Genomic DNA, 27565 nt, shown 5'->3' with positions numbered 1-27565 from the left:
CTAGATCCCTTCTAGAACTATTGACCAGGAGTGCTTACGACTCGTACGCCTGGTTCACCGCAACTTTGCTATCTCTTACACAACAATAACCCCAACAAGCCCATGAAAGAATTCCAATAGATCACGAGTTCGGTGCAACATGTTCATATGATCAAAAATAGTTTGTCCCAAAGTCTCGGCAATCAAAGATGGTGGCTGTGTGGAGAACCGCCTTGTCGTGACATCCGCCCTAGATTGACAAGCTAGTCAACGCCTTAATCTGACAAGCTGGGGTAACACGGGAGATAGACGAGTAATTTACGTTTCATTGATAACTTTCTGTACAGTGTAGAAGGCTATCAAGGTGCGCCTTAGTTTGACATTTAGATATAAGCGATTTCGGGATTGTGTTTATTGGTCAATTGGGTTGTTATCTTGCACGGGAGATGAGGGACGCCGATGGTTCGGAGGCTTGTTGATATCGGCTTCCGAGATGCCAAAGAATGGTTTGATTGCATCCCTTCCGTAAACGAGATCTTGTGGGTGTCGGTCTCTCTTCAACTCAAGGAGTAACCGAATCTATGCGCACGCACTGGGATGATTGCTTAACTTTGGCCAACATCATCTGCATGCATACGCACTTGTTGATAGAAGAAATTGATTGAAAGAAGACGAGGCCGGATTGTAGTGTAATTAAATGAAGCTGACTAAATGGTAAACAATAAAACCGCAATTGGCTGCTATAACGCTCAACTGGCATCTCTATGAGGAGCCTCATCAAAGACCTTTCTCAATCTCTCATCCAACCATTTCACATCCTCCATATTTCCAGGTGGTCCACCAGCCCAATGCCCCCAAATAGAAGGGTAAACATCTAAGCTCGCATTATCCCCCATACACTTGACTTCATACTCGGAATCCTCCGGCCTAATCAGTCAGAAATCAACGCCATCCACAGAATGAGGGAGTGACTCACGGAAAGTAGAGATCCGTCTTACTAGGAAGAACCAAGATCCTCGCCTTGATCCCCTTCATCGCCTTCTCAAAATCCCCACCATACGGCTCCTGCTTACTCACATCTCCCGCCTGCCACGTCTGAAGCATAACAAGCAGATTCTCAGGGTCTTTACTAAGAGCCCACTTCTCCCAGAAATTCTTCATAAACTCTTCAAGATCCGCAGCACCGTAATGCTTCTTGAACAATTCATGTCGGTAGAACGCCTGAGAGAAACCCCAGCCTGCATATCCTCTCCCAAAAGCTTTCAAACCGACTTCTTTCTCCTTCTCAGTCCATGTCCCGTCTGTTGTTTCAACACGTCCTTGGATACTTCCTGCAGACGTGCATCCCTTTGCTGCGAGGAGCGCTGACTTGACACCCTCGAGAAAGACTTGGTTGTGAAGAGACGTCTTGGCTGATCCGCAGAATGGAACACAAATGTCCATAAAGCCAGGATATTGCGTAGCCCATTGAAATGTCTGCGCCGCACCCATCGACCATCCCAGAACAGCCCGTAGATGCTTCACCCCAAGATGGCCCATCAGTTGATGCTGAGCTCTGACATTGTCGTAGAAAGAAACATCAGGGAACGGACTGATATCCGAGTTTGACGGACTCGTAGACTGTCCATTCCCAAAAAGAGCCGTTATAATAATGTAGTACCTCTCCGGATCAAGAGTCTTGTCTTTCCCAATAAGCCACTCATTATCGGATATCGCACCCGAGAACCAAGAAGGATAGAGAACAGCAGGAAGTTCAGCCTCCCCAAAAGTCTTGTACGCAATCACCGCATTTGGCAAAACCTTGCCATTCTGAAGCTCAAAGTCTCCTAGAGAAAAAGTCTTGACGTCCATGGTTGCTGCTGGACACCCTCATCTGCCGAGGACACCCCCATCTCATATACCAATCTCGATATGGGCTGCGGCGTACAGTGTCCAGACTGTACCAACGTCATCCTAATCGCGGGGTTTCGCCCTTGGGTGACAATGCAGCCACCTGCTTTATCAGGAATGTCACAAGACGAGCTTATCATTCTTATCTCGTGCGGAGATGCGGAGGCGTGCGGCGAGATAGTCTCTTATCTATCAACAGCCGTTACGATATTATAAGAAGAGACAATTTAGACAATTGAAAAATAGTCCTCAAACTTAAATCTCATCAATACAATGCCTGGCAAGATCCGTACAGCTCAATCCGTGTCCTTTGACAAACCCGCCTCTGAACAACCCCATCTCCACAATAGATGGCATCCAGATGGTATGTCCCCTCCAATTGATCCCCCCAATTGAGAGATCGCTAATTTTGTAGTCCCGAGTATTGCAACTGTTGAGCCCGGCGAGACAGTCAAGATAGAATGCCTCGACTGGACAGGTGGTCAAATCGGCAACAATGACAGCGCAGACGATGTTCGCGATGTTGATCTAACTAAAATCCACTATCTAACCGGCCCATTCGACATCAAAGGCAGTCAGCCCGGCGATCTACTCGTCGTCAACATAACCGACGTCCAACCCTTTGAGCATTCACCCTGGGGTTTCACAGGAATCTTCGCCAAGGACAACGGCGGGGGCTTCCTAGATGAACACTACCCCACCGCCGCAAAAGCAATCTGGGACTTTGACGGAGTATACTGTTCAAGCCGTCATATTCCCGGAGTGCGATTCCCCGGCTTAATCCACCCCGGAATTCTAGGCTGTGCCCCGTCTGCCGAGATTCTCGCAGAGTGGAACCGTCGAGAGGCAGAGCTCGTTTCTTCAATGGCTGATTCTACCAAGATTGTAGCTCAACCACCGAATGAGATCAATGCACATGGTGGAAAAGCCACAGGCGATGTTTTGGCAAAGATTGCGAGAGAGGGAGCGAGGACTATACCTGGACGACCAGAACATGGAGGAAATTGTGACATAAACAATATTTCTCGCGGATCTACGACGTATCTTCCCGTTCATGTCGAGGGAGCCAAGTTTTCTGTTGGAGATCTCCATTTTAGTCAGGGTGATGGTGAAATCAGCTTCTGCGGTGCCATTGAAATGGTGAGTCCTGACACATTCACATTGAACACTGTTCTGACAGTTTAGGCTGGCATCATCACGATCAAGTTTGATCTCATCAAAGGCGGCATGAAATCACGTGGCCTCAAGAGTCCAGTGTACAGACCAGGCGACATGGGCCCTACCTTTAGTCCCTCACGCTACCTAATCTTTGAAGGCTTCTCCGTCGACGAGAATGGAAAGCAGCATTTCATGGATGCAACCGTTGCTTATAGACAATCATGTCTCCGCGCAATCGAATACCTCAAACAATTCGGTAAGTCGCCTTCATTACAGTTAAAACTCTGCTGACAATGCAGGCTACTCTGGAGAACAAATCTACCTCTTACTCTCCTGCGCACCCATCCGCGGCGCCATCGCAGGAATAGTCGACATTCCCAACGCCTGCACAACTCTCGGTATACCGATGGACATTTTCGACTTTGACATTTCTATTGAAAGCGAGCCTGTTGCTCGAGATCTGGGTGCTTGTCCTGTATCTAAATAGGAAGTCCAACGTCTCGTTTAAACTCCTGTAGCCACTCTGCGTTGTCAACGGGGGTTTGGTTCCAAGGATCGTCGCTGTTCTGTTAGTCAATGAACTTTACATATTGGGAAACGTACTCATCGTATAGAATCCACCGTGCCTGATACTTTAGTTCGTCGTCGCTTGGGATATGGCGGTTGGGATTGTTGGGAGACATTGTCGTCATGACGAATCGTGAGAGTTCCCGCTTCAATCGACGATAGCTGTTGTTGTCGTTGATAAAGAATGGCGTTGCTGTTCGTACTTTATCTCGTATCAATGCTCTTGACTCTGGCGTGCTGTGCATCGAAATCGCTGGTATTTCCGGTACTCCTTCAGGAGACAGAGATCGATTCTCAACCCAAGGCTGCAACATGTCCAGCTCCATTGAAGCATCCAACGGCACAGCGGTATCTGTTTGGCCCCATAGAAAATAAGAATCATTTACAGACTCATTCGCCAACGCCACAAGAGTCTCAGCCCTCTGTCGGAACGGCTCCAGCCAGACCGTCGAACTCCAAACAAGTCTCATTAAAAAGTCCAGAAACCTCCTTGACGGATGCGATGATGACGTCTCTGTCCGATTCAAAACATTACACGCCTCCTGCTGCAGTTCAGAATCTGTTGGGAAATGTCCCATGGACGTATGAGCAGTCATGTACTGCTGCAGCGCCGCCTCCAGCTCGCAATTCTCAAATATATTTCCCTTTCCGTTGATCTTCAGCTGACTCAATCGTCCTTCTGCTAATTGTTTTGTTGGTCGAAGTTTAGCTTGGTTGGCGATCTCAGCAGCTGACATGAAGATGTCCCATAGCCATGACGGGGATAGCGACGCTTGGTTGGGGGAGGATATTTCTGCGCCGAGGATCACAGAACATGCTTCAAAGTGAAGCTCAGGATCTGGTGGCATTATATACTGATGACGATTCCGCATGTAGTACTCTAGTTCGAGTTTGATGAGTTCGTATGCACTTGTGGGTGTATCTGCTGGACCTCTTGTAGCTGCGAATGGAAGAGGAGAGTTTCGTTCGTAGTGGATGAGATCTAGGCAGCGTCAGCAACAAATCTCAACCCGAGTGTTTGACGTACAAGGAGGCATGGCATTGTCAATCCTCTCAATGACCTTCCCCTCAAACCCCCAGTCACCCTTCCAATGCTCCATCGTGCTCCCAGCTTTGAAATGGTCCGCCAAATGATCAACCCTACTAGCCCAGGTCGTAAGATTGATGCCACAGAATCCACATCTCGATTTGACCTCCTGCGTCATGACTTTCCAATCATCCATCGGCCATTTGAGAAACTTGGACATGTGGACTAACCGCAGATGCTGCTGTAAATGATCCTTTCGATGATATGTCCGTTCTTCAATCGGTCGCTCGATGCATGCACTCTGATTGTGTCCGTCAAGATGCGTCTTGTCGGGGTTCTTGACGCCACAAAAGACACAGAGAAGCCCCTCTTCTGGATGTATCGCTGTCGGCCCATTTGGTGAACAGACCCAATTCTCAAGCGATAAATGAAGAGACTTTTCATGACGCTGCCAGTCGTATTTCGTCTTGAACGTTTCTGTACAAAAAGTACACTGATATGTATTCTGCGCTTGGAGGAGATTCGTTCTGACTTCTTTTCTCATCTTTGTTCGTCTTCTTCGACTGTGCCGTTTGAAAATGTCAAACGACGTCGATGATTGTTTTGAATGAGCAGAACTGTACGACCCAGAGTCATGGCTTGACACTGACGTTCCTCTACTGCTGATTGACGACCCATGACTTCGTGATCTCCCCTGTCGCGTTGAGAAAGCAGCAACAGCTCGTGAGATGTCATCAACAGTCGCAGCCTCATGTTCCGGCGGTGAATTCGCCCATCGCTGCAGCGGATTCATATGTTCGAATGGCGCAGGAGTTGCCCGTCGACGTGGTGTATCAATCGGCGTGTGATGCCCTGAAGAATTCCCCGAATCATCATTCCGAAACATTGGCGATGTCGGCCGTGATAAATGAACCTTTGCTCTCCGCCTCGCATTCGCAAACCAATTCGTAACCTGCTGTCGATTCAGACTCGTCTGCTCTTGGAGATCCTGGACATCTTGAATAGTAGGATACGGATGCCTTTCATGCGCAGCGAACCAATTCCTCAAAATCTTGACAGACTCGGACGAAAAGCGATTACCGATTTTTGGAGGAGCCGTCGATGTCTGCAGAATGCCAGGGGAGATAGTTTCAGCCTCTGCAGCATTTTGAAAGTCTGCAAAGTCGATAAAAAGATCACCGGTTGGATCTGCTTGGTGTGCCATGTTGGTGTTGATGGAATTTGGAGGTCATGGGGTTACGATGAGTTTACGGCGAAGTCTCGGACATGTTCAGAAAGGGCGGATCCACATTTTAGTCTTGATTGACGAGTCAGGATTGGTCGGCCCAGTTAAAGCAAAGTGAAAGTTCATGATTTGCGAATTGGGGATAGTGAGACTGGCTGTTGGTCTTGACGCATGGACTAGCTAGTGTTATATTGGTATAGACAAAGAGAAACGATAGAAATGATCTGCTGGCAGGGTTCATGATATCAGTCCCAAAAGAGCCTCGTCCTGCTCAGTCCGTGCGGAGGTGCGGCACATGAACCGGTGGGGTTGTCTCAACCGACTTGAACTTGGAGCAGGCAGAATACGAGAACTATTTCGTGTTCAATGGTGAGAGAGTATGTGTTATGGCTTTTATATGTCTCTGCCCACTTCCCGTGTCTATATGCCTCACCCAGTCAGTGCATCCAATTCCGCGGAGTGGATCAGCGATGATGTGCTTTGATCCGAAATCACGTCTACGATAACGACGATATCGGAGATTTAAATAGAAAATCAAAAGTAAATCTTTCACTATCATTTTCTCAAGTCAAGCGCGTCAAAATGACCAGAATTAACGCGACAGAGACGACTCCCTTGATACCGGAGATACCTCCCGAGGTCTCGGATGTCGAGAGGAACAGCCCCGACGAGCCGAAAACGTATAGCCATGCGTTTATCGCGAGGGTAGTTGTCGCGTTGCTGATTGGTGAGTCTTTCCGACATTGTGATTCCGAGCTAACAATTTAGGTATCTTTACTTCCAATGCCGATGGCTCATTGGTACTGGCGACTCATCCGGTGATTGCGTCCGAGTTTGGCAAGCTTCAGGATTCGAGTTGGCTATTTATCAGCTTCATGTTGGCTAGTGCAGCATCGCAGACGATTGTACGTGAAGTCATTCTGGGGGCGAGTTGGGCTAATTGAGTAGTACGGCAAACTGAGCGATATCTTTGGACGAAAGACAATATTGATCTTCTGCTATGGACTGTTTGCTGTTGGATGGTGAGTCCAGACCGCACCCGACCCTGGTCTCACTTGAATCTCTGGCTAACAATTTCAGTGCCCTCGTGTAAGTCTATGTCATCCGCATAGTCTCGTTCTAACAAACTTCAGAGGCGCTGGCCAGTCAATGTGGCAGGTCATCCTAGGTCGCGTAATCTCTGGATCTGGAGGTGCAGGAATGACTACAATGGCATCAGTCATCATAACTGGTACGACGACCCTTTATCCTCCGTTCCAAGCTGACCATTAGAACTCGCACCTCTCCGAGAAGTTGCCTCATGGCAAAGCTACATGAATGTCATCGCCACCGTCGGCCGTAGCATTGGTGGTCCGCTTGGAGGCTTTCTCGCTGATACAATCGGCTGGAGATGGTGAGTCTATCGCTCATTCAACAGCCCATACTGACAGAGTAGGTCATTCCTCGGACAATCGCCAATTTTTGCTGTATCCATGATCATCGCCGCCATCCTCCTCCCCTCTACAACACAGACCGAGGGCGCGACACTCGAGCGCATCAAAAGGATCGACGCACTTGGAGCTCTGCTTTTGGGTGGCTCTGTTCTCGCTTTCATGGTTCCCCTTGAGATTGGCGGCCAGAAGATTCCATGGAGTCATCCCCTCGTGCCAATTCTCGCTGCCGCTGGTGTGATTCTCTCAGTTGCTTTCGTACTTGTAGAGTCACGCTGGGCCAAGGAACCAATCTTCCCTCTTCGCTTACTCAGAAGTGGCGATGTCACAAAGACGTATCTGATTGCGTTTGGTCAAGCAGCTGCACAACTTGGAGTATGTCGCCCACCGCCGTGAACTCCAGATACTAACCGACCAGATGATGTATACCGTCCCCATCTACTTCCAGGTTACTCAGCGTGTATCGAGTACAATCGCCGGCGCTCATTTATTCCCCGCAGTCATCGGAAACACAGTCGGAGGCATAGCAACAGGCTTGATAATCAAGAGAACTGGTCGATACAGGGCACTCATCATCTTCTCGGCTGTTTCATCAATCACGAGTTACACTCTGATGCTGCTGCGCTGGCACGGACAGACCAATTGGCTAGAGTCACTCTACGTCTTCCCAGGGTACGTGCCCCTATCTTCTGGATTCTTATGCTAACCATTCAGGGGCCTGGGAATGGGCATCGCTCAAAGTGCTGCCTTTATCGCTCTCCAAGCTTCCATTGATCCCAAAGACAAAGCAGCAGCTTCTTCTGGAATCTTCCTCGCTGTAACTTTGGGTTCAGTAGTTGGCATGGCTGGTACCAGCGCAACCATCCAAGGACTTCTCAGACACGACATTCAACAGAACCTCAGTGATCTCGGAAAGTCTCAACGCTTTATTGACGAGGTGAGTCATTTCACTGCATTTGTGAAGTCTGCTAAGTTTCTAGGTCATTCGAAAAGCCGCAGAGAGTGTCTCGTACATCGACGAAGCTTCCGAGTCCATTCGAAAGGTACTGATCGAAGGTTATATCAGAGGAATCGAGTATGGCCACGGTAAGTGCATGTCCCCTTGCCAGGAGGTGACTAATGAATCAGGACTCTCCATTCTCTTCTCCGGGATCACGCTCGTAACGGCTCTACTACTCAAGGAGCGTAAACTTTGATGAGAGTTTGATTGCCGCGAGCACAAAACCTTAGCTGTAAGATGAGATGAAAAGCGATTGACAACATGGGTGCACGAAGTGGCATGGGAAAGGGGACTGCATCACGTTAGAAAACCTTCTGACACGTTTGGTGCTGTATTCATTGTAGGCTTTGACATAAGTGAGAGTTCGTTTGGTGTCCCCTTTAACTCCAAAGTCTATTTTGTGACAGTATTTTATTTGATTTTTCGGAAAGATAAAGTTAATTTAACCTCCAAGCAAGTGGCCAGAGATGATCTCAAACGAAACATAAGGCAAAAGGTAGTTCTGCTCTCATGTGGCGGTAAATCAGGCAGAATCCCCACATTTCGAGGCTGACACGCCACACGTGACTGACTTGCGGAGTCTGTGAAAGGCTGCCTAAGATGCCTTGCGACAATCGAGATTGGAGTATGTAGCACAAAGAACAAGACTCATAAATATCTCAGCTTTTCTCCTTCATCATATTTAGATACTCAATACCAACCAACTTTACCTTCTCTATTCAGCCGCATCTGACATCATGTCAGCATCTCCAGAACCCTTCACTCTCTTTCACAAGTTCCCCCCAGAGCTCAAACTCGAGATCCTAAACTTCTGCTCCAGAAACGACCTAGTCTGCCTCTCATTAACTGGCCCTGATATGCGAAATCTCGTCACACCACTCATCCCCAGCAAACCTAATCTTACATGGGTCGATCAACTTGGTCCAACCCCCGACGTCCCTTCAGAATGCCGAGATCCTTATCACAACAACATTCCCCGCCGGCCAGGTTGCGACGGCGCTAGAGAGCAACAAGTCATCTACTTCCCAACCGGCCATCGCTTCAGACGCCATGAATACAGAGGCTGCAAAGTCTGTTACAGATGTCGAATGTACCCAACCGATCACCCAGTCTGCAACGTTTCATACTGCAAGAAACATTGCGCATGCATTTCATGTCCTTTGTTCATGAGATTGCGGGGTTGGATGGGCGATCGAAAGTACTGTGCGGAGTGCAACCAGTTTACAACTCGAACAAAGAGAAACAACGGGAGATGTACGTATCTTATCTCGACTTTAACAATATCTAATTATAGAACAGGCACTCACGGGCGGAGAAAGGTGCGAAAAACACCAAACAACCATTGGAGTCGTAGCAAAGGATTATCCTACGGAAATCGATGGTGGAGAAAATGGGGTACACATGGGATTGACCACGAGGCATACCAGCCCAAAGACACCGGAAGACGAAACGCAAGAGTCGTTTAACCGCGTCATTTACTCCAAGCGAGACCCTATTCTCTCTTTTGATGTATACCAAGACGCTAGGCAGGATGCTACGTAGGCGCATGGGTAACCTCCACCCTTGAGCGGCGTGCTCGGGACGTTCGGCATCGCCAAGGATCATGGCACCAGGAGATCTAATTGGACGGTGAAGGTTTATAATTTCCTGCTTAATGCCAGTCTCTGCTGTGGTGCGTTGATGTGCTGACGCCAAGTAGTGAACCGTCACTGTATCAGTTGCCAAGATATGTGGAGATTTGTTCCTGCTGTGGCGATGCAGAAATAAAATAATGTGATGAGTTGTTTATATATAAGGGATTTCCCCTGAAATAACTTAGCATTTCGTTTATGTTATTTGTTAAACGTACGACATGAACACTCTACGCCAAATGATCCCCCAGATATGGCCTCAAGGCTACAAACGGGTTGATTCCAGCAGCAGTCTTGAAGATGTTGTCACCCCCGAGAAGAATGGTTCAAGCCTCCAGCTCTTCGCAAAACGCATTCTTCGTCTCCCCCTCAAGACAATTCTAATCCTCATCGCCGCTCTCCTCATTTTCCCTGGCCTCCTAGCACTCACCTCCCTAAAGGTAAGGCGAGAAATGAGCCCCCAACGCCAATGCTAATGTAACCAGGGCCGCGCATTCTTGGCCGGAGAGGTTGCGGCTGGCCAGGCCTATGAGACGTACCCTCAGCAGGACATTGCCAAGCTTCCTTCAAAGGATCGACGGCTTAGTATAGTCCTCCCTGCCAATAACCCAGACCACGATTTATGCAAAGTCATCACCAGTGCGTTGGCATTAGGGTATCCAGCTCCAGTTATTGTGAACTGGGGTAAGACGTACGATAAGTCTAAAGGTTGGAAGGGAGGGTCTCACCTCGCAAAGATTACAGGTACTCTGGAGTATCTTGATAGCGTTTCGAAGGCCGACACTTCGGACGAGAATAGACTCGAGGAGAATGATATAGTTGTACTGACGGATTCGTATGACGTTTGGTACCAGCTTCCGCCAGAGGTCCTCCTCAAGCGATATCACGAAGCAAACCGTCAAGCTAACCAACGACTGGCGTCACAATGGAACCGTCGAGGCAAACCTCCAATGGAACAGACCATAATCGTTTCAGCCCAAAAGAAATGCTTCCCTCCGCCATCATCAGGCTCCGTCCTCCACTGCCATCAGCTCCCCGAAAGCCAAGCTCGTAAAGACCTCTACGGACCGAATACCGACAAAGACCCTAACGTATTCCATGATGTACGACCGAAATATCTCAATAGCGGGAGCATGATTGGTCCTGTTGGCGATATGAGAAAATACTTTCGTCGCGTGCATGAGCGAATGCAGAGAGGTTTGGTGAATGGCAAAGACTTGTACAGCGATCAAGGAATATTCGGTGAGATCTTTGCGGAACAAGAAGTCTGGCGTCGCTGGCTTCGCAAGAATACCGTGTCTCAAAAGGACAAGAGCTTCGATGTTATGCATAGCGACTTTGAGTATCATGTCGGACTGGACTATATGCAGAATCTGTTCATTCCAACTGTCTTCGAGGAACAAGATGGCGAGATCATTGCGCTGAATAACGAGACTGGTATTGCTGAAAAGTCAGTGTCTCTCGGCATTGAGCCAAGACTAGACGGTGTGCCAGAAGATATACAATCTTCTACAAACCCACTGAACCAGATCCTTCAGGATCCAGCAGACTGGGGAGACATGCCTGTGTACGCCGATTTCTACTCCACTGCCATTCCCGTGGTTGTTCACCACAACGCTCACAAAGATGGAGCAAAGAAACGTCGCTATCTCTGGTGGGATAGGATTTGGTTCTTTCCGTACCTTCGCCAACTCATCAAGTCTCAACTGGAGGTCGTCGAAGCGGAGCCATTACTGGAGATTGCCGTCAACGGGGAACGATTGGTGTACTGGGAGTCGCGGTCGAATGTCACTCAGAAGAAGCCGAGAACGTTCATTATCGATTCGGGGGAGGTCAGTATCGTAGAGCGTGAGTTCGGGTACGTTTGCCGTGCAAAGACGGAAAAGGCGGAGGCGGAGAAGCCGTGGTACGATGAGGTGTTTCGGGATGGACAGGGAGAGCTGTAGATATAGACGATGCTCTAGGCAAAGGAGCTTTTCGATTATTGCTTTCAGTTATCATTTTGTCTAAGTAAACATAGATGCCGATGTATTCGTTGATTCATGACGCTAAGCGATGATGGTGATGAAGCTGCAACTCCTCATAGCACCGTTACTATGGTGAGTGCCCATAATTAAATGGCCTCGATAATATCAGGAGAAGTGAGACTTGGGGCAAGTCGAGTTTATATAGTCCTCTCGCGAGACACTAGTTTGTACTAAGATAGTATGGATGGGCGTAAGGTTTGCCGAGACGCCTCACTAGTCATTGTATTACGCTTACATCACGAACTTAAACTATTATTCCTAGCTGAAGGCTTCCTAAGAGTTTAGTAAGAATGAAGACGCCCCAGATTGCTAGTGGCATTCCTGTCTATATTATCTTTACAACCTATCTCCACAGGCGATGTCTAAAGTTTCGCAGACCCCCCTTCATGAGCCTGCACCCAAAGCTTGATCGTGTCGACCAATCCTTCCACTTCCGCAATCGTGTTCCCTGCATGTACACATATCCTAACCCTTTCACTGCCCTTGGGTACTGTCGGCGCCACAATCGGACGAACCGTGAACCCCCGTTCCTGACAAAACTGAGCTAGACTGCGTGGCTGTGATGTAAAAACCGGTATAATCGGTGATTTCGGTGCTTCCTCCGCGCGAATTGATTGGCTGGAAGAGCATGCTTCCGCTAGTAGCTTGTGCGTGTAGCTGATCAGACTCCAAAGATGCTTCAACCTCTCATCAGCCCTTCCACTCTGCAGATACTGATAAGAGATGCCAATACTCGCAAGACAGGAGAATGGCATTGCAGTCGTGTAGATGAGAGTTCGTGCGTAATTTATGAGATACTCTCGCGTCGTGGGTGAGCACAAGACAATAGCTGCATGGTTAGCTTCGTTGGATGAGCGGTTTTAGCTTTACTCACCTCCAAAAGAACTCATTGCTTTGCCAAAGGTATGCAGTCGTGCAAATATTTCCTTTTCCAAACCCAATTCGCATACGAGACCGCGTCCTTGGTGTCCAAAAATGCCTGTAGAATGTGCCTCGTCGACGATGATGTAGCCATTAGTTGGGACTCGACTTTTGACGCTTTCGACAATCTCTTTGAGAGGAGCGACATCGCCGTCCATGCTGTAAACACCTTCAACAAGAATAAACACAGATTTCTCGCCCCCAATTCCACTCAAAACATCATCTAGTCCACCCTCCCCATACACACAATTATGCTTAAACGACACCCTCCGTCCCGCCCGACTCAACCTCATCCCATCATGAGCACTCGCATGAATAAGCTCATCGTAGACAACAACATCCCCCGGCTGCGGCAAACAGCTCACAAGACCGACATTCGCATCAAACCCCGAATTAAACAACAGCCCAGCATCTGCGTTATGAAATGCCGCAATGTCTCTCTCAAGATTTTCCGCGAGGGTTGAATTGCCGTCCAATAGTCGTGAACCACCGGAGCCTAACAACGGAGGCGGCGCTGCATGATTCTCAAGAAGCGAGTGATAGGCGCGTCGAATCTCAGGTACCGATGACAGAGAGAGGTATGCATTTGACGAAAAGTCGACATTGTCAGGTGGAAACGTCGTCAATCGTCGTAATTGCGATCGTTTCTCACGATCCAATAATCGCGCTTTCAACTGCTGCTCCAGTTTCGACATTGTTACAAAGTTAAAAACTCACAGGCCAATTCAATTGGTAAAGCACGCGGAATTTGTTGGGTTTAGTACATGTTGAGTCCCGCCCCGCCCGGAGCTCTTTGCCGTGCCGATCTAGACCCTCCATTATAAACCGCGGCATTCCACCTCAACCCTTTTGTCCATTTCACTCATCACAAAAAATGGCGCCGGTCCCGGCTCTTCTCTGGCGATCGCTGCGAACGCATCAGGTTTACGGTGCGAATACTGATGTTGGAAAGACGATTTTCAGTACGATTTTGTGTAACTCTGCGGTTAAGCGGGGTGATAGGACATGGTTTCTGAAGCCGGTTTCTACTGGGGCTGCGAATGAGGCTGATGGATGGTGTAAGTTTGAGGCCAATTGAGAAGATTTGGCTAATTGGAGTAGAAGTTTGGTGATTCTGGGAGAATTGTCTAACAAATTAGTCATATTCAACGATATGCTCCGTCGACGAACCATGAGACGCTCTTTCAGTACGATATTCCCTGCAGTCCTCATATCGCTGCGAAGGCATCTGGCAAGGTATGAGGTCAATTGATTGCTGAACGAAGCTTACGGAGTAGCCAATTCCATCCGATGAGGATGTTCTCACAAAGATCTACGACACCACCTCTCGATATGCCTCTGAGGGTCCAGGATGGCTGTTTCTAGAGACTGCTGGAGGCGTTCACTCACCTGGTCCATCCGGCACAACCCAAGCTGATCTCTACGCGCCATTGCGTGCGCCAGTCGTTCTCGTCGGCGACTCGAAGCTCGGCGGCATCTCACAGACAATTTCAGCATATGAGTCTTTGCGAATGCGCGGCCATGATATTGAGTCAATTCTCCTGTTCCAGGATATGAAGTACGAAAACTATCAATACCTCCGAGACTACTTTGCAAAGTTAGGCGGCATATCAGTCGATACTGTCCCCGAACCGCCTTCTCGACTGGATAACGAAAAGGAAGACATCGAGCAGATGAAAGAGTACTACGCTTCCAGCAACGTGGACCACGTCCTCGAGGCTCTCGACAAACGAGGAAAAGAACGCATCTCCCGCCTCAAATCAATGAGCTCCAAAGCAAGCAAATCAATCTGGTACCCCTTCACCCAGCAAAAGCTCGTCACCGCAGATACAATCTCAGCCATCGACTCAGCCCACGGCGACTATTTCCAAGTCCTCAATCCCAAGACACCCAACCTCCTCCAACCCGCCTTTGACGGCTCAGCATCATGGTGGTCCCAAGGTCTAGGCCATGCAAACTCACGCCTCACCCTCGCAGCAGCCTATGCCGCCGGTCGCTACGGACACGTCATGTTTGCCGAGGCAATCCACGAGCCTGCATTAGCGCTTGCGGAGATGCTACTAGAGGGGGCGAACAATCCACGATTTTCACGTGTCTTCTACTCTGATAATGGAAGTACGGGGTGTGAAGTCGCTGTCAAGATGGCGCTACGTGCAGCGAGGCTGAGGTATGGCTGGGGACCGAATGATAATGTCCACATTCTTGGCCTCAAGGGGAGTTATCATGGTGATACGATTGGTGCGATGGATTGTGCAGAACCTTGTGTGTACAATGAAAAGATTGAGTGGTATGAAGGTAAGGGATACTGGTTTGACTATCCAACCATTCAATGCGTCAAAGGAAAATGGGTTGTTCAGGTTCCTGGTGGTCTGAGGGATGAACTGGGACAAGATTCGCATCTCAAATCGATCTCGGAGGTTTTTGATCTTGGATCTCGGCTCAATACCGAGCAGTACCGAAAGTACGAACGCTACATCGAGGGCGTTCTCTCGAAACTCCAAGCATCAGGTCGCAAATTCGGCGCTCTCATGATGGAGCCGATAATTCTCGGCGCAGGAGGCATGATCTTTGTGTAAGTCTTCTCATTCTCCTCTCATTCCATGCTCTAACAATCCAGTGATCCCCTCTTCCAAAGAGCTCTAGTGGATGTCGTCCGTCGATCCCCTCACCTCTTCGGCAATGGATCCAGCCCCAAGGACCCACTCTCATGGTCTGGACTCCCCGTAATTTTCGACGAAGTTTTTACCGGGCTATACCGCCTCGGTCGGTTTACAGCGGCGTCGTTCCTCGGCACCGACGCCGACATCTCTGTCAACGCTAAACTACTTACGGGAGGGCTTGTACCGCTCTGCACGACTATGGCATCTGAGAGTATCTTTGATGCGTTTGTTAGTGATGACAAGAGTGACGCTTTGCTGCATGGACATAGTTATACGGCTCATGCTGTTGGATGCCAAGTTGCTGTTGAGTCGGTGCGGGAGATGCAGGATATGGAGAAGAGGGGAGAATGGGAATGGGCGGAGAGTGACTGGGAGACAGATACTCAGGCTTGGTCTGTTTGGTCGAGAGAGTTTGTCAACAATGTCTCGCATAATCAGCAGGTTTTAGGTGTTTGGGCTCTTGGAAGTGTTTTGGCGATTAGTTTGAGGGATGATGATGGTGTTGGGTACAAGAGTTTGGCTGCCAAGAAGCTTCAGACTCATTTGAGAGAGGGAACTGGGACTTGGAATGCTCATAGCCGAATCTTGGGCAACGTCTTCTATGTCATGGCGAGTCAAAAGACGAGTCGACAGAGTCTTCAAGAGTTGCAGGGGTTGTTATTGGGGGCTTTGAGTAAATAGTCACTACCTCACAAAATGAGTGCTCTCGCTTACGAGAGATGCCTCGAATCTGAGTCTAACAAGCATGTTTGCTATCCTCAAATTCATGTTATCTTCAATTGCTTCATACCCCAATGATGCCTTGCAAACGTCCCCCGCCAGTGCAATTGGTGACGTTATGCAATTTCTGGGGCGATCGACAGTCCCCTGCATGATTGACGTGTCGGAGGGGTCATACGTCAATCCATCACGAAATCTCAGTTTTACTCACCAGCACATCAACCAAACATCAAAAAGATACCGAAATGAGTTCAAAACAGTTGTACGAAAAGACACGAGAGCAGTCAATCTCTGACTTTGAGGCGCAAACCAAGGATCTTCAAAAAGAGCATCCCGATGTCGATTTTAAAGCAGTCGTCATCGAACCAACCATGAATCTCATGTTTGACATCAAGGTACGTTTGCTGATCCTACATAGGGCGCACTAACATTTCCAGGAAAACCTCACCGAAGACGAGCGAAAGAGACACGAGGAATACATCACCCGAATGCTTCAGAATACCGGCAATCCGTCCAAGGCGGAGAAATACCTTTGGCAGGCCAGAGACTATCTCAGACCATACCCTGACGTCCTCAAACAATTTGACGACATCTATATCAACCAAAGACCAATCCCCGTCATGTTATCTCAACTTCACGAAACATTCCACCAAGCAAATAGACATTCATAGAGATATCCAGAATTCATTAGCCTACTCATAGCCTCAGTTCCCCGCTCACATGACGCCCCATCAATAGGGCGTGATGACAAGGTTTCCCTTTGGTCAGCCAATCAGAAGCCAGCAGACAATGCCGCCACTTGATAACCTTTACTGAAGGGATCAGACCTCTCTTCTTCACCTTTACAGTGACTTGCATGCATTGACCCCTACAGTCACCATCCGCCATGAATTTCAACAACCCCAATCTCTTCACAGACGTCGATCTATTGGACGGCTTCATCAGCGATGATTTAACCCCCTACATGTCCGACTCAGCCCCGCCAACAGACCTATCAAATGAAATGGCCAATCTTGCTCCAACTCATCCTGTGCCGCAAAATCCCTTCACTCCCCTGTCGCTGCATGGATACACTCAACAAGCGACACCAGCGCCGCCTGCAAAGGTCGGCGGGAGGTTCACGAGGGAGTCGGTGAGGATATTGAAGAATTGGCTCGCGACGCATCAGAACCATCCGTATCCGCGCGAACCTGAGCGACGGATGCTGCAGGAGGAGACGGGGCTTACAAAGACGCAGATATCTAATTGGTTGGCTAATGCGAGACGACGAGGAAAGATTCCGTCGAGTGCTTCTTCGCCGAGACATGGTGATACGCCAGCTATGGATATACCGCCGAGACCTGGGACGCCTGCTGTGAGGAATACGTCTGATATGGATCCTTTGCAGCGATGGGTTGATTCACCGCCTGAGGATGAACCAGCTGCTGTTACTGCGATTGCAAGAGCTGTAGCTTCAGTGCGACCGCAATCAGGTGAGTTTGGCGAAGCGTGAGTGAGTAAGGCTAATAGGATAGGTTCCACGAGTCCATATACGAGACTGTCTCGAACGCCATCAGTTAGAAGTGTCGGCACATCGAGGTCTAGCTCAATCAGCTCAGTTAATTCTCATACGAGCCGCTCATCACTCGGCCTCAATGAGCTCTTTAGTCGGGGAAGTTCTCGTCGCAGAAGACGTGCATATAAAGAAGAGCGAAGATCTCTCGCAGCTCCCCGAAAGGCATTCCAATGTACATTCTGCACCGAGACATTCCGAGCAAAGCACGATTGGCAACGACACGAGAATTCTCTTCATCTGCCTCTGGAACGATGGGTCTGCAGTCCAGAAGGACCCCGTGGCCAAAAAGCCGATAGTCCCGAAATTCGCTGCGTTTTCTGCGGTCATGTCGATCCTGACGATGCACACATCGAAACACACAATTACTCAGCGTGCAAGAATCGACCTGTTCAAGAACGTACGTTTAATCGAAAGGACCATCTCAATCAACATCTGAAATTGGTCCACAACGCCAAATTCGCCGAGTGGCCGATGAGACAGTGGAAAGCTCCGCCGCCTGCAATACACTCCCGATGCGGTTTCTGCAATCTCGTCATGGAAACGTGGATAGACCGTGTGCATCATCTAGCAGATCATTTCAAGACGGGCAAGACTATGGCTGATTGGAAGGGTGATTGGGGATTTGAACCGCATATTCTTGAGCTTGTCGAGAACTCGATTCCTCCTTGTGAGTTTTATCGCGGACCTGTTAGTTGAGTTACTGACATATTAGACTTTATCGAAACTGAACGCAATAGTCCTTTCCCTTTCGAAGGAAGTCGTGCACTTGTTGAAACACCCCGAACAGCTTATGAGTTACTCAAACTGGAGCTCGCGTATTTCATGCAGAATCACTTTTACAAACATGCGCGAATGCCGACCGGCGATGAAATGCAGCTCGAGGCGTGCCGGATCCTATTTGCCGCCGAACCGTTGTCTCATGGCGACTTGGTCTGTCCATCCTGGCTCAGAGATCTGGTATTTTCGAACGTTCAAATCTCACAACAAGCTCAATTCGGACCAATGCGATCAAACGCCGAGAGTCGACTTTCTTCGCTGGAAATTAGTGGAAAGAACAACATCTTTGAAGGATGTCCTTTTGAGACACAGCTGCAAGAGTTTGTACAAGCGAAGCAGCTCCTTGGACTGAGTATTAGAGATGATGAGTTGCGAGAAGAATGCTGCAGAATTGTCGGTCGATTGGAGGAAGTTTCAGCAACGCCATCTGATTTCATCGCGAATTGGCTCATCAAGATCATTCATTTACCCGGGGATTGGCTGCTGCCGTTCCGACAACGCACAGGAATTGAGCTGATTGGTTTATCCGAGGGAATGAACTTGAACGCTATGATTCAAGATTATACGCGCCTGGAGCAAGAACTTGGGGCTTACCTCGATTTGCAACGCGTCATTGGCATTGAACCACCCGACGATGACCTTCGCCGACAAGCGCGCGTTATTATTCACGGCTCAGATTCAAATCTCAATCATACAGCAGCAGATGACGATTATTGGCTAGCCGCGTTCCGACAACGACATTCCACGACGACAGAAACCTCCGAAGCGTGGAACACGCCACTTCGTCCAGATCCCCATCTCCTCGCCGCACGAGGTCTCGTTCTCAAAACAAGTACAGCTTTTCTGAATGATCACAATTACTGGCGATGGTTCACGCAGGAATTACGACGTTGGGTAACTGGGATAATGTCACCCCATAATCCAGCAAGTCGCGTTCCCTCAGACGAAGAGATCCAACATTACGCGCGATGGATCAGCTACAACGAGTACGTGTCCTTTTTAAACTCGATCTGCTGATACTTCAAATTTGCTAACAATTTAGTGACGACCCATTTAATCAAACCATCGCAGAGAACAAAGATTGGCTCGAGGCGTTTAAACGAGATGTCGGTATTACAGAGGCGCTGAATAACAGTGGCCAGATATAACGATCAACATGAATGTTACGCTTATTAAACTCTAACGGGAACTCTAACTTTACAAGTTTAAAATCGGCCGATGAATTTAACCTTTTACTCTTATCTGCTGCCAAGTGAAACTGCCGATGTTTTTGATTCATCCGAAACTCGGGTCAGACTTTGCCGAGACTTTTAACGTGGATAAGCTTTTAGAATCGGCCAATTATAGTGGCCTGTAGAATAGGAGGATCTACGACTGTATTAGAGTGAAAAAGGCAATTCAAGTAATTTGAAGATGTAGATGATGCAATTGCCTCTGATTCTTGCTATCAATCCGCCTAGCAAAGTTCAGCTCGCTCAAACCGGCAATTCAACCTTTATCCCCAGACGTCAGCCGCCAGCTCGTAGGGCTGATCTCAACATGGACGCTTTTTGAATAGCCGAAACGGGATAATGTCAACTGGTTTCAAGGCAGGGCTTGTGGGGTTTGGGACCACGCTACACGTCACCCAAGATCGTCAGCTTTAGCCCCGAGCTCTCCGACAGCTTGGGGGCTAAAGATTCTAATCCCACGATTGGCTGACAACGGGACGGAGGACCTTGCTATCAACATGGGACGCCTGTAAGCCAAGATGTACAGTCTTGGCGAGCACTTTATTTAAAGAGTCCCGCTCGCTGGTACGATTAATGGACAGCAGTTATTACAATGTCGTTTTCTACCCTGGTACTGGGTATATTCTACCTTGCGGGTGTGTCTGCCGCTTCTGTTTCGAGGCAGATACAGCTTGGCGATCATGAATACTTTGTTCCTCCGACCGCAGCATGGAAATTGAATTCTTGGGACGCTTCAGTCAGTGCTGATGAATTTACGCCTTTGACGGTGGTCAAGTTGAACCAGACGGCAAATGCTGAGCGTGTTGCCTCTGCGCTTGGGGAGTATGAGAAGGATGATGTCTGGACCAAGGAGTTTACCCAAGGTAAGTTTTGCGAATGATGGGGTGATTTGTCTGACTGTCGCAGCTTTGTACATCAATTCTGATAAAGAATTGAGCTTCAATTCTTCCAAGTACAACGTTTCAGCGATATACACAGGCAAAGAGTCGGTGCCAGCGGGTCCATACTTTGTACATCGCTACACCGGCAATGTCTTCCAAGCATATCGCCTCTATGTCGACACCAACCAAGCTTTCATCCAAGTATGTTCCCCGCTTATGCACTCGACATCGCTGACAGCAACAGTCTACATACCAAGACCCCTCCGGAACCCACTATCCCCTTCGCGCCGGCACCCTCTCCGCCGGAGGTCTCACGATTGCCGTTCCATCCCGTCTCTACTTCACACCCACGAAAGAAAAGCCTCTCGCCGGTCTTCGTCTCGGTGTTAAAGATCTTTACGACCTCAAGGGTGTTAAGACAAGTGGAGGGAACAGAGCACTGTACGAAATGAGCAATGTCAAGGCCAAGACTGCTCTATGCGTACAGAAACTCATCGATGCCGGCGCCGTAGTCGTTGGAAAGAACAAAATGTCCGAATTTGCGTTTGCTGGCGGATACGTCACAGAACACATCGACTACCTTCTCCCCTTCAATCCGCGAGGGGACGGTTATAACTCGCCTGGTGATAGCTCTGGTGGCTCAGCTGCATCTGTCGCTTCGTATGACTGGCTTGATGCTAGCATGGGAAGTGATACAGGCGGTAGTATCCGTGGCCCTGCGCTCCAAAACGCTGTCCACGGGAACCGTCCCACACAAGATGCTGTCAATCTTACCGGAGCTCTTCCTCTTTCATCGGCAATGGATACATCAGGCATCATTGCGAGGGACCCTGCCGTTTTATCCAAGTTCACCCGATCTCTTTACGCTGGCACGATCAAAGAGTATGCTGGGTTGCCATCTGAGGTCCTCTTTGACAGCGGTAGTGAACAGTTTCTCCTCAACCTAGAGAAAGACTCCCCCAAAGCGGCGAATGCAGTAGGAGAGTTTTTAAACAGCCTTGCAAGTCTATTATCAGCCAATGGCACTGTCTTCTCAATTGATTCGGCCTGGACAAACTCTACACCCAAGTCATTTGGGGACATAGCCATCTCTAACATCGTGGGTAATGTCTACTTGAACCTGACAACCTATGAGCAGTGGAACGAATTTGGCAAAGATTATGTTGAAGAGTACAAGAGTCTTCACGATGGTGCATTCCCTCATATGGTGCCTGAGATTCGCGAGGGATGGATGAACGCTAATGATACGATGACTGAGTCGACTCATGAAGATGATTTGGCTTCCAAGAAGGGAGTTGAGGAATGGGTGGCGAGCGAGTTCTTGACTGCTGACAACAACAGTTGCTCAAATGCTGTCTACGTCTATTTATCGGCCAGCTATCCTTCATACAAGCCTGATGTTTCCCAAGAGTATGTTTCCCCTGTCAGTTCTCTACACCACTAACAGATCAGTGGCTCAAATCCGTATATCCGCGAGCTTCTGCAAGCCAGTTACAACCAGCAGACTCTCATCACCCAGCTCAATACTACCGTCAACTGTAATTCAACCCTTGGATCCGAGGAAGCTTGCGAGGAATCATTGGAGGCAGAAAAGGCAGACTCCAACAACTCGGGCAGTCAGACCGTCTACGCTGGAAGACTAGCCTCTGTCGCAGGTCTCCCAGACTATGCAGTCTCACTGGGCATGTTCGACCTAGGCCAGTTCTCCAACTCAACGCTCCAAAACGAGCTTGTTCCTGTAGGAGTAAACATAATGGCGGCAAAGGGCTGTGACTTTGTGATTCTCGACATCATCGAGGCGCTCCACAAAGAAGGCGTTATCAAGACAGCCAAGACTGGTAAAACATCATAAGTAGTATAGAGATAGTCAATAATCATCGTCCCCAATACATCCCCGCAATTAGGGGCCAACGGACGACATCATCCGAGCGGGGAAGCTGAATCGTGGTGAATTACCGCAAATGGTTTAGCTCAGATGTCATTACATCTGGTCTGATACGCTGATGGCAAGTCGGGGAAGTAATCCGGAAATGGAAAGTTTCTAGGCACGGTTATCATCGCCACAGATATTTAAGTTCAACGACATTCTGATCTTGTTTCACCACGTCAATCATGTCTTCACTACTTGAATCAATGGGTCTTCGTCAAGAAGTTATTCTCGTTGCCTTTGCGGCAGTGGGATTGTGTCTCTTTGCTGTGTATGAATGGATGCGCAAGGGAAAACCCGCCAGTATGTCCTCCAACGCTTGGGGAGTCTATCTAACAAGACAGTTAAAACGGACATCGAATGGAAGACTCCTTCACCAAAGCCTCTTGTCGATTTCGACTTGGACGAAAAGAAGCCTGAGCTGTACCGACCATGTCGCCATGGTCCCAATCACGTCACCATGGGCATTCGAAAGCTAGACTGGAACAATTGGATTGAGATGGATTCCAACTTTCTCTGGTACCACGATCTCAAGGTTTCTGAGCTCGAGAAAGACATTGATGCGCATGTTCAATATGTAGACAACGCTGTCACTCGAGATGCCTGCTTCGAGGTTCTAGAGGAGCTGACTGCGTACTTGACTGCTCGGTACCCCAAGATCTTTCAACTCAGCAATGGCATCCTTCGCAATACATTGACCAAGGAGGAATTCAGCTACCCAGCCAGTACGTATCACCCTCAGAGCCAAGACCCAGCTGACCATCAGATACTCCCAAGGAAGCGATGGCAACAGCAGCCAAACTGGTCCAAGACGATCTCGTCATCATGGTTGAAGAAGACGGTAAGTTCCACAATTACTTCTGTTACTTGGCTAACATTTCAGACGGTCAATATCATCTTGACGCCGGAGCTGTCTGTCTCCCTGGTTTCTGGCGATTGAGCGAAAAGTTCAGAATGTCTCTGGACACTCTACACATCGAAGCCAAGGTCCCCCACTACCAGACAAAGCTTCAAAAGTCAATGAACCGCTTCTTCAAGACGATGCAGCCAGACAAGGCGGTTATTCGAAACAATGTGAGTCTCTTTCCTGTCTTCTAGTACATTGCTGACCATGCAGTTCTTTATTCAACTCGACGATGGTCTTCACTGGTCTCACCGCATGGGTGATCAAGACAGCAACGAAGTAGCTTGTAAGTCAATCCATCTCTCAGGGAACCCTTCTAACAACTCAGCCTGGGAAACGGCAAATGACAAGGGTCTCACCATCAACGACCTCTACTTCCGCTCTGAGAGACAGTCACTCCGACGACTTCCCCGGTCCAAGGCTCTCCTATTTACGGTCCGTACATACTTTGAGCCAATCACTACCATTGCACAAGAGCCCCATGTTCCAGGGCGCCTGGCCGAAGCAATTGAGAACTGGGACGAGGCTGCTTCAAAGTACAAGGGTAAACATCACTGGGCGGATATTCTTTTGCCGTATCTGCATGAGCAGGATGAGTTACAGAAGAAATCGGGAGTTTTGGAAAAGATCCCAGAGGGAAGCTTCCCGTACTAGACAGAATAGGCAGAAACATAAATGATGCTCCGACTACGCGATTCTTTAGCCAATGAAGATGCGCGGACTAATATTCTTCCCGCGGACCAATGTCAGCATGCTTACGCAGCTGGCACTTGAAAGCGGTAAGGCTTCACCAACTTCATGCAATCCATATACAGATAAGAACTTAAATACCTTGCGATGGCTCTTACTGAGTTCCATTACTTCTCGTCACTTCCTCTGGAACTCCGCCAAGAGATCTACAGCTTGGCCACGCCACCCCGCTTTGTTCACGTCCAGCAGTTTGATGAGCAGGACTACGATGAATTTGCAGACCACATACGCGCAACGCCAAACGCTATTCGACTAGACGAATCTCTTACACACTTCTCGTTCAACTGGCGGTCTCAAATTCCGTCTCAGACCACACAGAGTACACTTGAACGTTATGGATTCTCAAGTACCAAGTCCGCGTATCAGCCTTGGAACGTGACAAAGCTTGCTCCTCGAATGAGTCTAGATTGGCTAAGCCAGTGTCCTGAATATGCGTGGCAGCTCTGCAGGGAGGTTTCCATGCACAGCACTGCTCCAATTCCTGCACTCTTGCATACGTGCCGTGAATCTAGAGACGACTTGATCAAGAGAGGCTATCAGCTTGCCTTTCGCACACGATTTCACGGTCCTCGAACATGGTTTAATTTTGATCACGACGTCTTGTTCATCTTTCACGGGGATGATTGGGGTACCAAGCATCGGGTACTAAGTGGCTGTGCGTGGGATATCAGCCAGTTCCATCCCAGTGACATGCAAAAGGTCAAAAGAGTCGCCTTGGACGAATCTACAGGCTCTCTTTATCTTGCACATCCTAGGTTCAGTGAGGGCAACTACAAGTTCTCCGATCTGTCATCTGTGTTGCGACTTTTCAAGCATCTCGAGGAGTTACTTTTGGTGGAATGGACAGATTCACATATGGAGTTAATCAGCCCGATGAAAGACGTTTACGCCAGGGCGAAGCAGCGACACAAATATGACACCCAGTGTCTTTGGAGCTACCAGCCTGTCAGCGAGGTTGATGTACTTCCGCAGCTGTTTCCCCCTACGAACCCTTGGAGTCCCCTGACCGTAGCATCTATCGGACCATACGGGGAACTTCTTCACAATCATCAAGGTCTAGAACGAAACAGTTACTTCAGCATGGTTCAGAGGTCTCTACGAGAGAAGCTTCTCGTATACAGAGACTCCGTAGGTTCACGGCAGATAGTCGATGTCAATGTTTGGTGGAATATACCTACCATCACGACTGTCCATGTCATGTCGAATTGGGGACATGAAATTCTTGGGCGGGAACGGTGGCGCGCCCTGAGTCGGGTTTATGCACATCGAAAGAAGTGGGTGGCCCAAGAAAAGCGAGTCTCTAATCCTCTGCCGCAAGGAGAAGCGTATGACTATGAAGCGGATGAAGAGGCATATAACCTCGTCTCGGGGGGAGATTCTCATGAGGCGCAGCGTACTTGGTGGGTTGAAGAAGGCATAATCCCTTTCATTGATGAATAAGCAACTTGAGAAGCGCTTGGCAAAGGATAATGGATTAGCTACGGTGACGACGTCTATTCTAAATGACAACAAGACTTAGGTAAGATCAGCATAGGATTAGTGAATTTTCGACTAGCTATTCTTGACATCTTTCTCTTGCCCTGGTAGTCTCTTGGCTTCTCTCTTTGCTTTACGGTTGATGCGGCGAGGTTGGTTAGTAGGGTGACATAAGTAAGAAGTGACGGCTAGCGAACTATGTGGATCATTTTTGGTAAGCAGTGTGGTGGATCAGCCGAGAGTGACAAGGATACCTTTTTCCTATCTAGGTTTAGTCAGGTATGCATCACTTTTAGAAGAGGGTGGTATTCTGATCCACAGCTCGATTGCTCGATGAATTTAGAGTCTATAAGTATCGTCTTTTTTGCAGATTGATGAGAAATACTTAGCCTGAATAGGAATCAGGTCTTAACACCTCTTACCTAGATCAGAAACCGGTGATAGCTTGACTACATTACATTTATGGGTATCTAGAAATACTAGGCTTCAAAAATGGATCGGTGTAAATACAAATAGAAGCGTTGTCGACAACAATTGGGTTCCTAATAATCACTCAACTTTTACATTAACCCTCTATCCCTCATCATGGCAATCGACAGTCTCTCTCTTGATGGCAAGATAGCCATAGTTACTGGCTCTGGCCGAGAAAACGGCATCGGCGCAGCTATAGCCGTAACATTGGCACGTAATGGAGCAGCCGTCACCATCCACTACGTGAGCGATTCTGTGACCAAGAGAGCCCATGCTGTCGCCCAAGGTATAAGAGCAGATGGCGGTAAAGCAGCTGTTGTCCAAACCTCGATCGAAACCCCCGAGGGTGCTCAATATCTGGTTAACGAGACTTTAAGAGCATTCAACACCGACCATGTCGATATTCTTAGTACGTGCATGACCACTGCAAATCTAACCACTAAACGCTAACTTGCCATCTGTAGTCAATAATGCAGGAGTACCACTCTTTGGCGAGACATTGGCAGTCAACCCTCAACAATTGACTGGAGTACTTGACGTCAACATCAAAGGCCCAATTTTTGTTGCTCAGGCTGTTGTACCTCTCATTGCGCCCGGCGGTCGTATTGTAAACATTAGTTCAATCGCGTCCAAGCTTGGTGATGATTACATCCCAGTGTATGGTGCTTCCAAGGCTGCTCTGGACAGTCTTACTTGGTCCTGGGCTAAGGAGGTAAGTTGATTCTCTGAATCGAATAATCTGCGTGCTGTGTCTAACACAAAGATCAGTGGGGACGCAGCAAGGGTATCACGGTCAATGGAGTCGCCCCTGGCCCTGTCTTAACTGATGCAATTCCTGCAGCCATAGCCGATGAGTTCCAACGGCCCTCTATCGAGATCACACGAGCTGCTAATAGGGCTGGTACTTCAAAGGATATCGCTGATGCTGTACTTTTGCTGGTTTCTGAGAAAGCGAGATGGATTACAGGACAGTACATCTCTGTTAGTGGTGGAGTCACCAACTGAGATTATATTTGTTAAAATATATATAATTGACAACAAAAACTCCTGTATGCTAATGAGGTTTACTGCACTCAAAGCATTTGCTTTATTATTGTAGCTGGATACGAAATTGGTTGATCATGCCTCCAATCGCTCTCTAGCGGGCGGACTAGGAACTGCTTTGAGCTTTAGTGCTGACAACCAAATCCTACAACAGCTCCTGTACTCACGGACCACCCCTAATAGAGCGGCTCATTTAAGACGAGGGACTCGCCAAGGAAAACCCCATGTATCTCGTCTCTGCCTCATCCCACATATACAATGTCGAGGTCCCGAGCCAGCAATTATCCACCAGCGGTAGAGTTAATGTTTGTCA

General features: G+C 48.5%; 14 protein-coding genes across 15 annotated transcripts; 11 read left to right on the top strand and 3 right to left on the bottom strand.

Moving 5' to 3' along the window:
• Window positions 1–615: 615 nt before the first annotated feature.
• On the bottom strand, window positions 616–1942 carry FOXG_08977 (homoserine O-acetyltransferase). Its single transcript, XM_018388002.1, has 2 exons — window positions 956–1942; window positions 616–906 (listed from the first exon to the last, which is right to left on the bottom strand). Exons 1-2 carry the CDS (start codon window positions 1828–1830, stop codon window positions 729–731), a joined length of 1053 nt encoding a protein of 350 aa, XP_018245975.1. The 5' UTR covers window positions 1831–1942; the 3' UTR covers window positions 616–728.
• Window positions 1943–2048: 106 nt separating this feature from the next.
• On the top strand, window positions 2049–5863 carry FOXG_08976 (formamidase). Its single transcript, XM_018388001.1, has 4 exons — window positions 2049–2233; window positions 2285–3009; window positions 3055–3283; window positions 3327–5863. The coding sequence occupies exons 1-4, from the start codon at window positions 2143–2145 to the stop codon at window positions 3512–3514; spliced, it is 1233 nt and encodes a 410-aa protein (XP_018245974.1). The 5' UTR covers window positions 2049–2142; the 3' UTR covers window positions 3515–5863.
• FOXG_08975 (uncharacterized protein) lies at window positions 3091–6186 on the bottom strand. The gene is made up of 3 exons (XM_018388000.1): window positions 4622–6186; window positions 3631–4576; window positions 3091–3588 (listed from the first exon to the last, which is right to left on the bottom strand). Exons 1-3 carry the CDS (start codon window positions 5823–5825, stop codon window positions 3507–3509), a joined length of 2232 nt encoding a protein of 743 aa, XP_018245973.1. The 5' UTR covers window positions 5826–6186; the 3' UTR covers window positions 3091–3506.
• Window positions 6187–6388: 202 nt separating this feature from the next.
• FOXG_08974 (uncharacterized protein) lies at window positions 6389–8760 on the top strand. 2 transcript variants are annotated; one of them, XM_018387999.1, is made up of 11 exons: window positions 6389–6573; window positions 6615–6751; window positions 6795–6868; window positions 6927–6935; window positions 6980–7077; window positions 7119–7239; window positions 7282–7651; window positions 7695–7948; window positions 7991–8213; window positions 8257–8362; window positions 8405–8760. In XM_018387999.1, the coding sequence occupies exons 1-11, from the start codon at window positions 6429–6431 to the stop codon at window positions 8470–8472; spliced, it is 1605 nt and encodes a 534-aa protein (XP_018245972.1). In that variant the 5' UTR covers window positions 6389–6428; the 3' UTR covers window positions 8473–8760. The 2 variants fall into 2 exon arrangements, with proteins under 2 accessions (XP_018245972.1, XP_018245971.1); XM_018387998.1 differs by having other exon boundaries at window positions 8257–8755.
• Window positions 8761–9013: 253 nt separating this feature from the next.
• On the top strand, window positions 9014–9818 carry FOXG_08973 (uncharacterized protein; the record flags this gene model as incomplete). The annotated part of the gene is made up of 2 exons (XM_018387997.1): window positions 9014–9346; window positions 9576–9818. The coding sequence occupies 2 exons, from the start codon at window positions 9014–9016 to the stop codon at window positions 9816–9818; spliced, it is 576 nt and encodes a 191-aa protein (XP_018245970.1).
• Window positions 9819–10128: 310 nt separating this feature from the next.
• Window positions 10129–11853, top strand: FOXG_08972 (uncharacterized protein; the record flags this gene model as incomplete). The annotated part of the gene is made up of 2 exons (XM_018387996.1): window positions 10129–10347; window positions 10393–11853. The coding sequence occupies 2 exons, from the start codon at window positions 10129–10131 to the stop codon at window positions 11851–11853; spliced, it is 1680 nt and encodes a 559-aa protein (XP_018245969.1).
• A 313-nt stretch (window positions 11854–12166) lies between these two features.
• On the bottom strand, window positions 12167–13587 carry FOXG_08971 (acetyltransferase). Its single transcript, XM_018387995.1, has 2 exons — window positions 12809–13587; window positions 12167–12763 (listed from the first exon to the last, which is right to left on the bottom strand). The coding sequence occupies exons 1-2, from the start codon at window positions 13548–13550 to the stop codon at window positions 12297–12299; spliced, it is 1209 nt and encodes a 402-aa protein (XP_018245968.1). The 5' UTR covers window positions 13551–13587; the 3' UTR covers window positions 12167–12296.
• A 142-nt stretch (window positions 13588–13729) lies between these two features.
• On the top strand, window positions 13730–16196 carry FOXG_19952 (adenosylmethionine-8-amino-7-oxononanoate aminotransferase; the record flags this gene model as incomplete). Its single annotated transcript, XM_018400214.1, has 4 exons — window positions 13730–13911; window positions 13995–14091; window positions 14133–15427; window positions 15473–16196. The coding sequence occupies 4 exons, from the start codon at window positions 13730–13732 to the stop codon at window positions 16194–16196; spliced, it is 2298 nt and encodes a 765-aa protein (XP_018245967.1).
• Window positions 16197–16480: 284 nt separating this feature from the next.
• On the top strand, window positions 16481–16906 carry FOXG_08968 (uncharacterized protein; the record flags this gene model as incomplete). Its single annotated transcript, XM_018387994.1, has 2 exons — window positions 16481–16630; window positions 16673–16906. The coding sequence occupies 2 exons, from the start codon at window positions 16481–16483 to the stop codon at window positions 16904–16906; spliced, it is 384 nt and encodes a 127-aa protein (XP_018245966.1).
• Window positions 16907–17004: 98 nt separating this feature from the next.
• On the top strand, window positions 17005–19808 carry FOXG_08967 (uncharacterized protein). Its single transcript, XM_018387993.1, has 4 exons — window positions 17005–17707; window positions 17750–18457; window positions 18503–19553; window positions 19610–19808. Exons 1-4 carry the CDS (start codon window positions 17122–17124, stop codon window positions 19713–19715), a joined length of 2451 nt encoding a protein of 816 aa, XP_018245965.1. The 5' UTR covers window positions 17005–17121; the 3' UTR covers window positions 19716–19808.
• Window positions 19809–20391: 583 nt separating this feature from the next.
• On the top strand, window positions 20392–22636 carry FOXG_08966 (uncharacterized protein; the record flags this gene model as incomplete). Its single annotated transcript, XM_018387992.1, has 4 exons — window positions 20392–20662; window positions 20706–20881; window positions 20925–22090; window positions 22133–22636. 4 exons carry the CDS (start codon window positions 20392–20394, stop codon window positions 22530–22532), a joined length of 2013 nt encoding a protein of 670 aa, XP_018245964.1. The 3' UTR covers window positions 22533–22636.
• Window positions 22637–22777: 141 nt separating this feature from the next.
• Window positions 22778–24207, top strand: FOXG_08965 (uncharacterized protein). The gene is made up of 6 exons (XM_018387991.1): window positions 22778–22910; window positions 22952–23332; window positions 23374–23448; window positions 23491–23681; window positions 23725–23797; window positions 23840–24207. The coding sequence occupies exons 1-6, from the start codon at window positions 22793–22795 to the stop codon at window positions 24163–24165; spliced, it is 1164 nt and encodes a 387-aa protein (XP_018245963.1). The 5' UTR covers window positions 22778–22792; the 3' UTR covers window positions 24166–24207.
• Window positions 24208–24298: 91 nt separating this feature from the next.
• FOXG_19951 (uncharacterized protein) lies at window positions 24299–25859 on the top strand. The gene has a single exon (XM_018400213.1). It carries the CDS (start codon window positions 24349–24351, stop codon window positions 25699–25701), a length of 1353 nt encoding a protein of 450 aa, XP_018245962.1. The 5' UTR covers window positions 24299–24348; the 3' UTR covers window positions 25702–25859.
• A 463-nt stretch (window positions 25860–26322) lies between these two features.
• On the top strand, window positions 26323–27213 carry FOXG_08964 (uncharacterized protein; the record flags this gene model as incomplete). The annotated part of the gene is made up of 3 exons (XM_018387990.1): window positions 26323–26617; window positions 26673–26920; window positions 26977–27213. 3 exons carry the CDS (start codon window positions 26323–26325, stop codon window positions 27211–27213), a joined length of 780 nt encoding a protein of 259 aa, XP_018245961.1.
• Between the last annotated feature and the right edge of the window lie 352 nt (window positions 27214–27565).

This window comes from Fusarium oxysporum, chromosome 9, assembly GCF_000149955.1.
Source record: "Fusarium oxysporum f. sp. lycopersici 4287 chromosome 9, whole genome shotgun sequence".
NCBI lineage: Eukaryota > Fungi > Ascomycota > Sordariomycetes > Hypocreales > Nectriaceae > Fusarium > Fusarium oxysporum.
Note: the sequence above shows the minus strand (reverse complement) of the source record. Positions and strands in the feature narration are given on the sequence as shown.

What these genes read in the sequence shown, in the direction of transcription:
- FOXG_08977 (XM_018388002.1), bottom strand. Translation starts at nt 1,830, where the DNA reads ATGGACGTCAAGACTTTTTCTCTAGGAGACTTTGAGCTTCAGAATGGC. An exon ending in AAGACGGATCTCTACTTTCC is followed by an intron (nt 907 to 955) that starts GTGAGTCACTCC and finishes CTGACTGATTAG; the next exon opens with GCCGGAGGATTCCGAGTATG.
- FOXG_08976 (XM_018388001.1), top strand. Translation starts at nt 2,143, where the DNA reads ATGCCTGGCAAGATCCGTACAGCTCAATCCGTGTCCTTTGACAAACCC. An exon ending in TCTGCGGTGCCATTGAAATG is followed by an intron (nt 3,010 to 3,054) that starts GTGAGTCCTGAC and finishes CTGACAGTTTAG; the next exon opens with GCTGGCATCATCACGATCAA. An exon ending in CGAATACCTCAAACAATTCG is followed by an intron (nt 3,284 to 3,326) that starts GTAAGTCGCCTT and finishes CTGACAATGCAG; the next exon opens with GCTACTCTGGAGAACAAATC.
- FOXG_08975 (XM_018388000.1), bottom strand. Translation starts at nt 5,825, where the DNA reads ATGGCACACCAAGCAGATCCAACCGGTGATCTTTTTATCGACTTTGCA. An exon ending in TGACAATGCCATGCCTCCTT is followed by an intron (nt 4,577 to 4,621) that starts GTACGTCAAACA and finishes GACGCTGCCTAG; the next exon opens with ATCTCATCCACTACGAACGA. An exon ending in CGGTGGATTCTATACGATGA is followed by an intron (nt 3,589 to 3,630) that starts GTACGTTTCCCA and finishes CTAACAGAACAG; the next exon opens with CGACGATCCTTGGAACCAAA.
- FOXG_08974 (XM_018387998.1), top strand. Translation starts at nt 6,429, where the DNA reads ATGACCAGAATTAACGCGACAGAGACGACTCCCTTGATACCGGAGATA. An exon ending in GTGCAGCATCGCAGACGATT is followed by an intron (nt 6,752 to 6,794) that starts GTACGTGAAGTC and finishes CTAATTGAGTAG; the next exon opens with TACGGCAAACTGAGCGATAT. An exon ending in GATACAATCGGCTGGAGATG is followed by an intron (nt 7,240 to 7,281) that starts GTGAGTCTATCG and finishes CTGACAGAGTAG; the next exon opens with GTCATTCCTCGGACAATCGC.
- FOXG_08971 (XM_018387995.1), bottom strand. Translation starts at nt 13,550, where the DNA reads ATGTCGAAACTGGAGCAGCAGTTGAAAGCGCGATTATTGGATCGTGAG. An exon ending in AGCAATGAGTTCTTTTGGAG is followed by an intron (nt 12,764 to 12,808) that starts GTGAGTAAAGCT and finishes CTAACCATGCAG; the next exon opens with CTATTGTCTTGTGCTCACCC.
- FOXG_08967 (XM_018387993.1), top strand. Translation starts at nt 17,122, where the DNA reads ATGAATTTCAACAACCCCAATCTCTTCACAGACGTCGATCTATTGGAC. An exon ending in TTCAGTGCGACCGCAATCAG is followed by an intron (nt 17,708 to 17,749) that starts GTGAGTTTGGCG and finishes CTAATAGGATAG; the next exon opens with GTTCCACGAGTCCATATACG. An exon ending in CGATGGATCAGCTACAACGA is followed by an intron (nt 19,554 to 19,609) that starts GTACGTGTCCTT and finishes CTAACAATTTAG; the next exon opens with TGACGACCCATTTAATCAAA.
- FOXG_08965 (XM_018387991.1), top strand. Translation starts at nt 22,793, where the DNA reads ATGTCTTCACTACTTGAATCAATGGGTCTTCGTCAAGAAGTTATTCTC. An exon ending in CATCATGGTTGAAGAAGACG is followed by an intron (nt 23,449 to 23,490) that starts GTAAGTTCCACA and finishes CTAACATTTCAG; the next exon opens with ACGGTCAATATCATCTTGAC. An exon ending in AGACAGCAACGAAGTAGCTT is followed by an intron (nt 23,798 to 23,839) that starts GTAAGTCAATCC and finishes CTAACAACTCAG; the next exon opens with CCTGGGAAACGGCAAATGAC.
- FOXG_19951 (XM_018400213.1), top strand. Translation starts at nt 24,349, where the DNA reads ATGGCTCTTACTGAGTTCCATTACTTCTCGTCACTTCCTCTGGAACTC.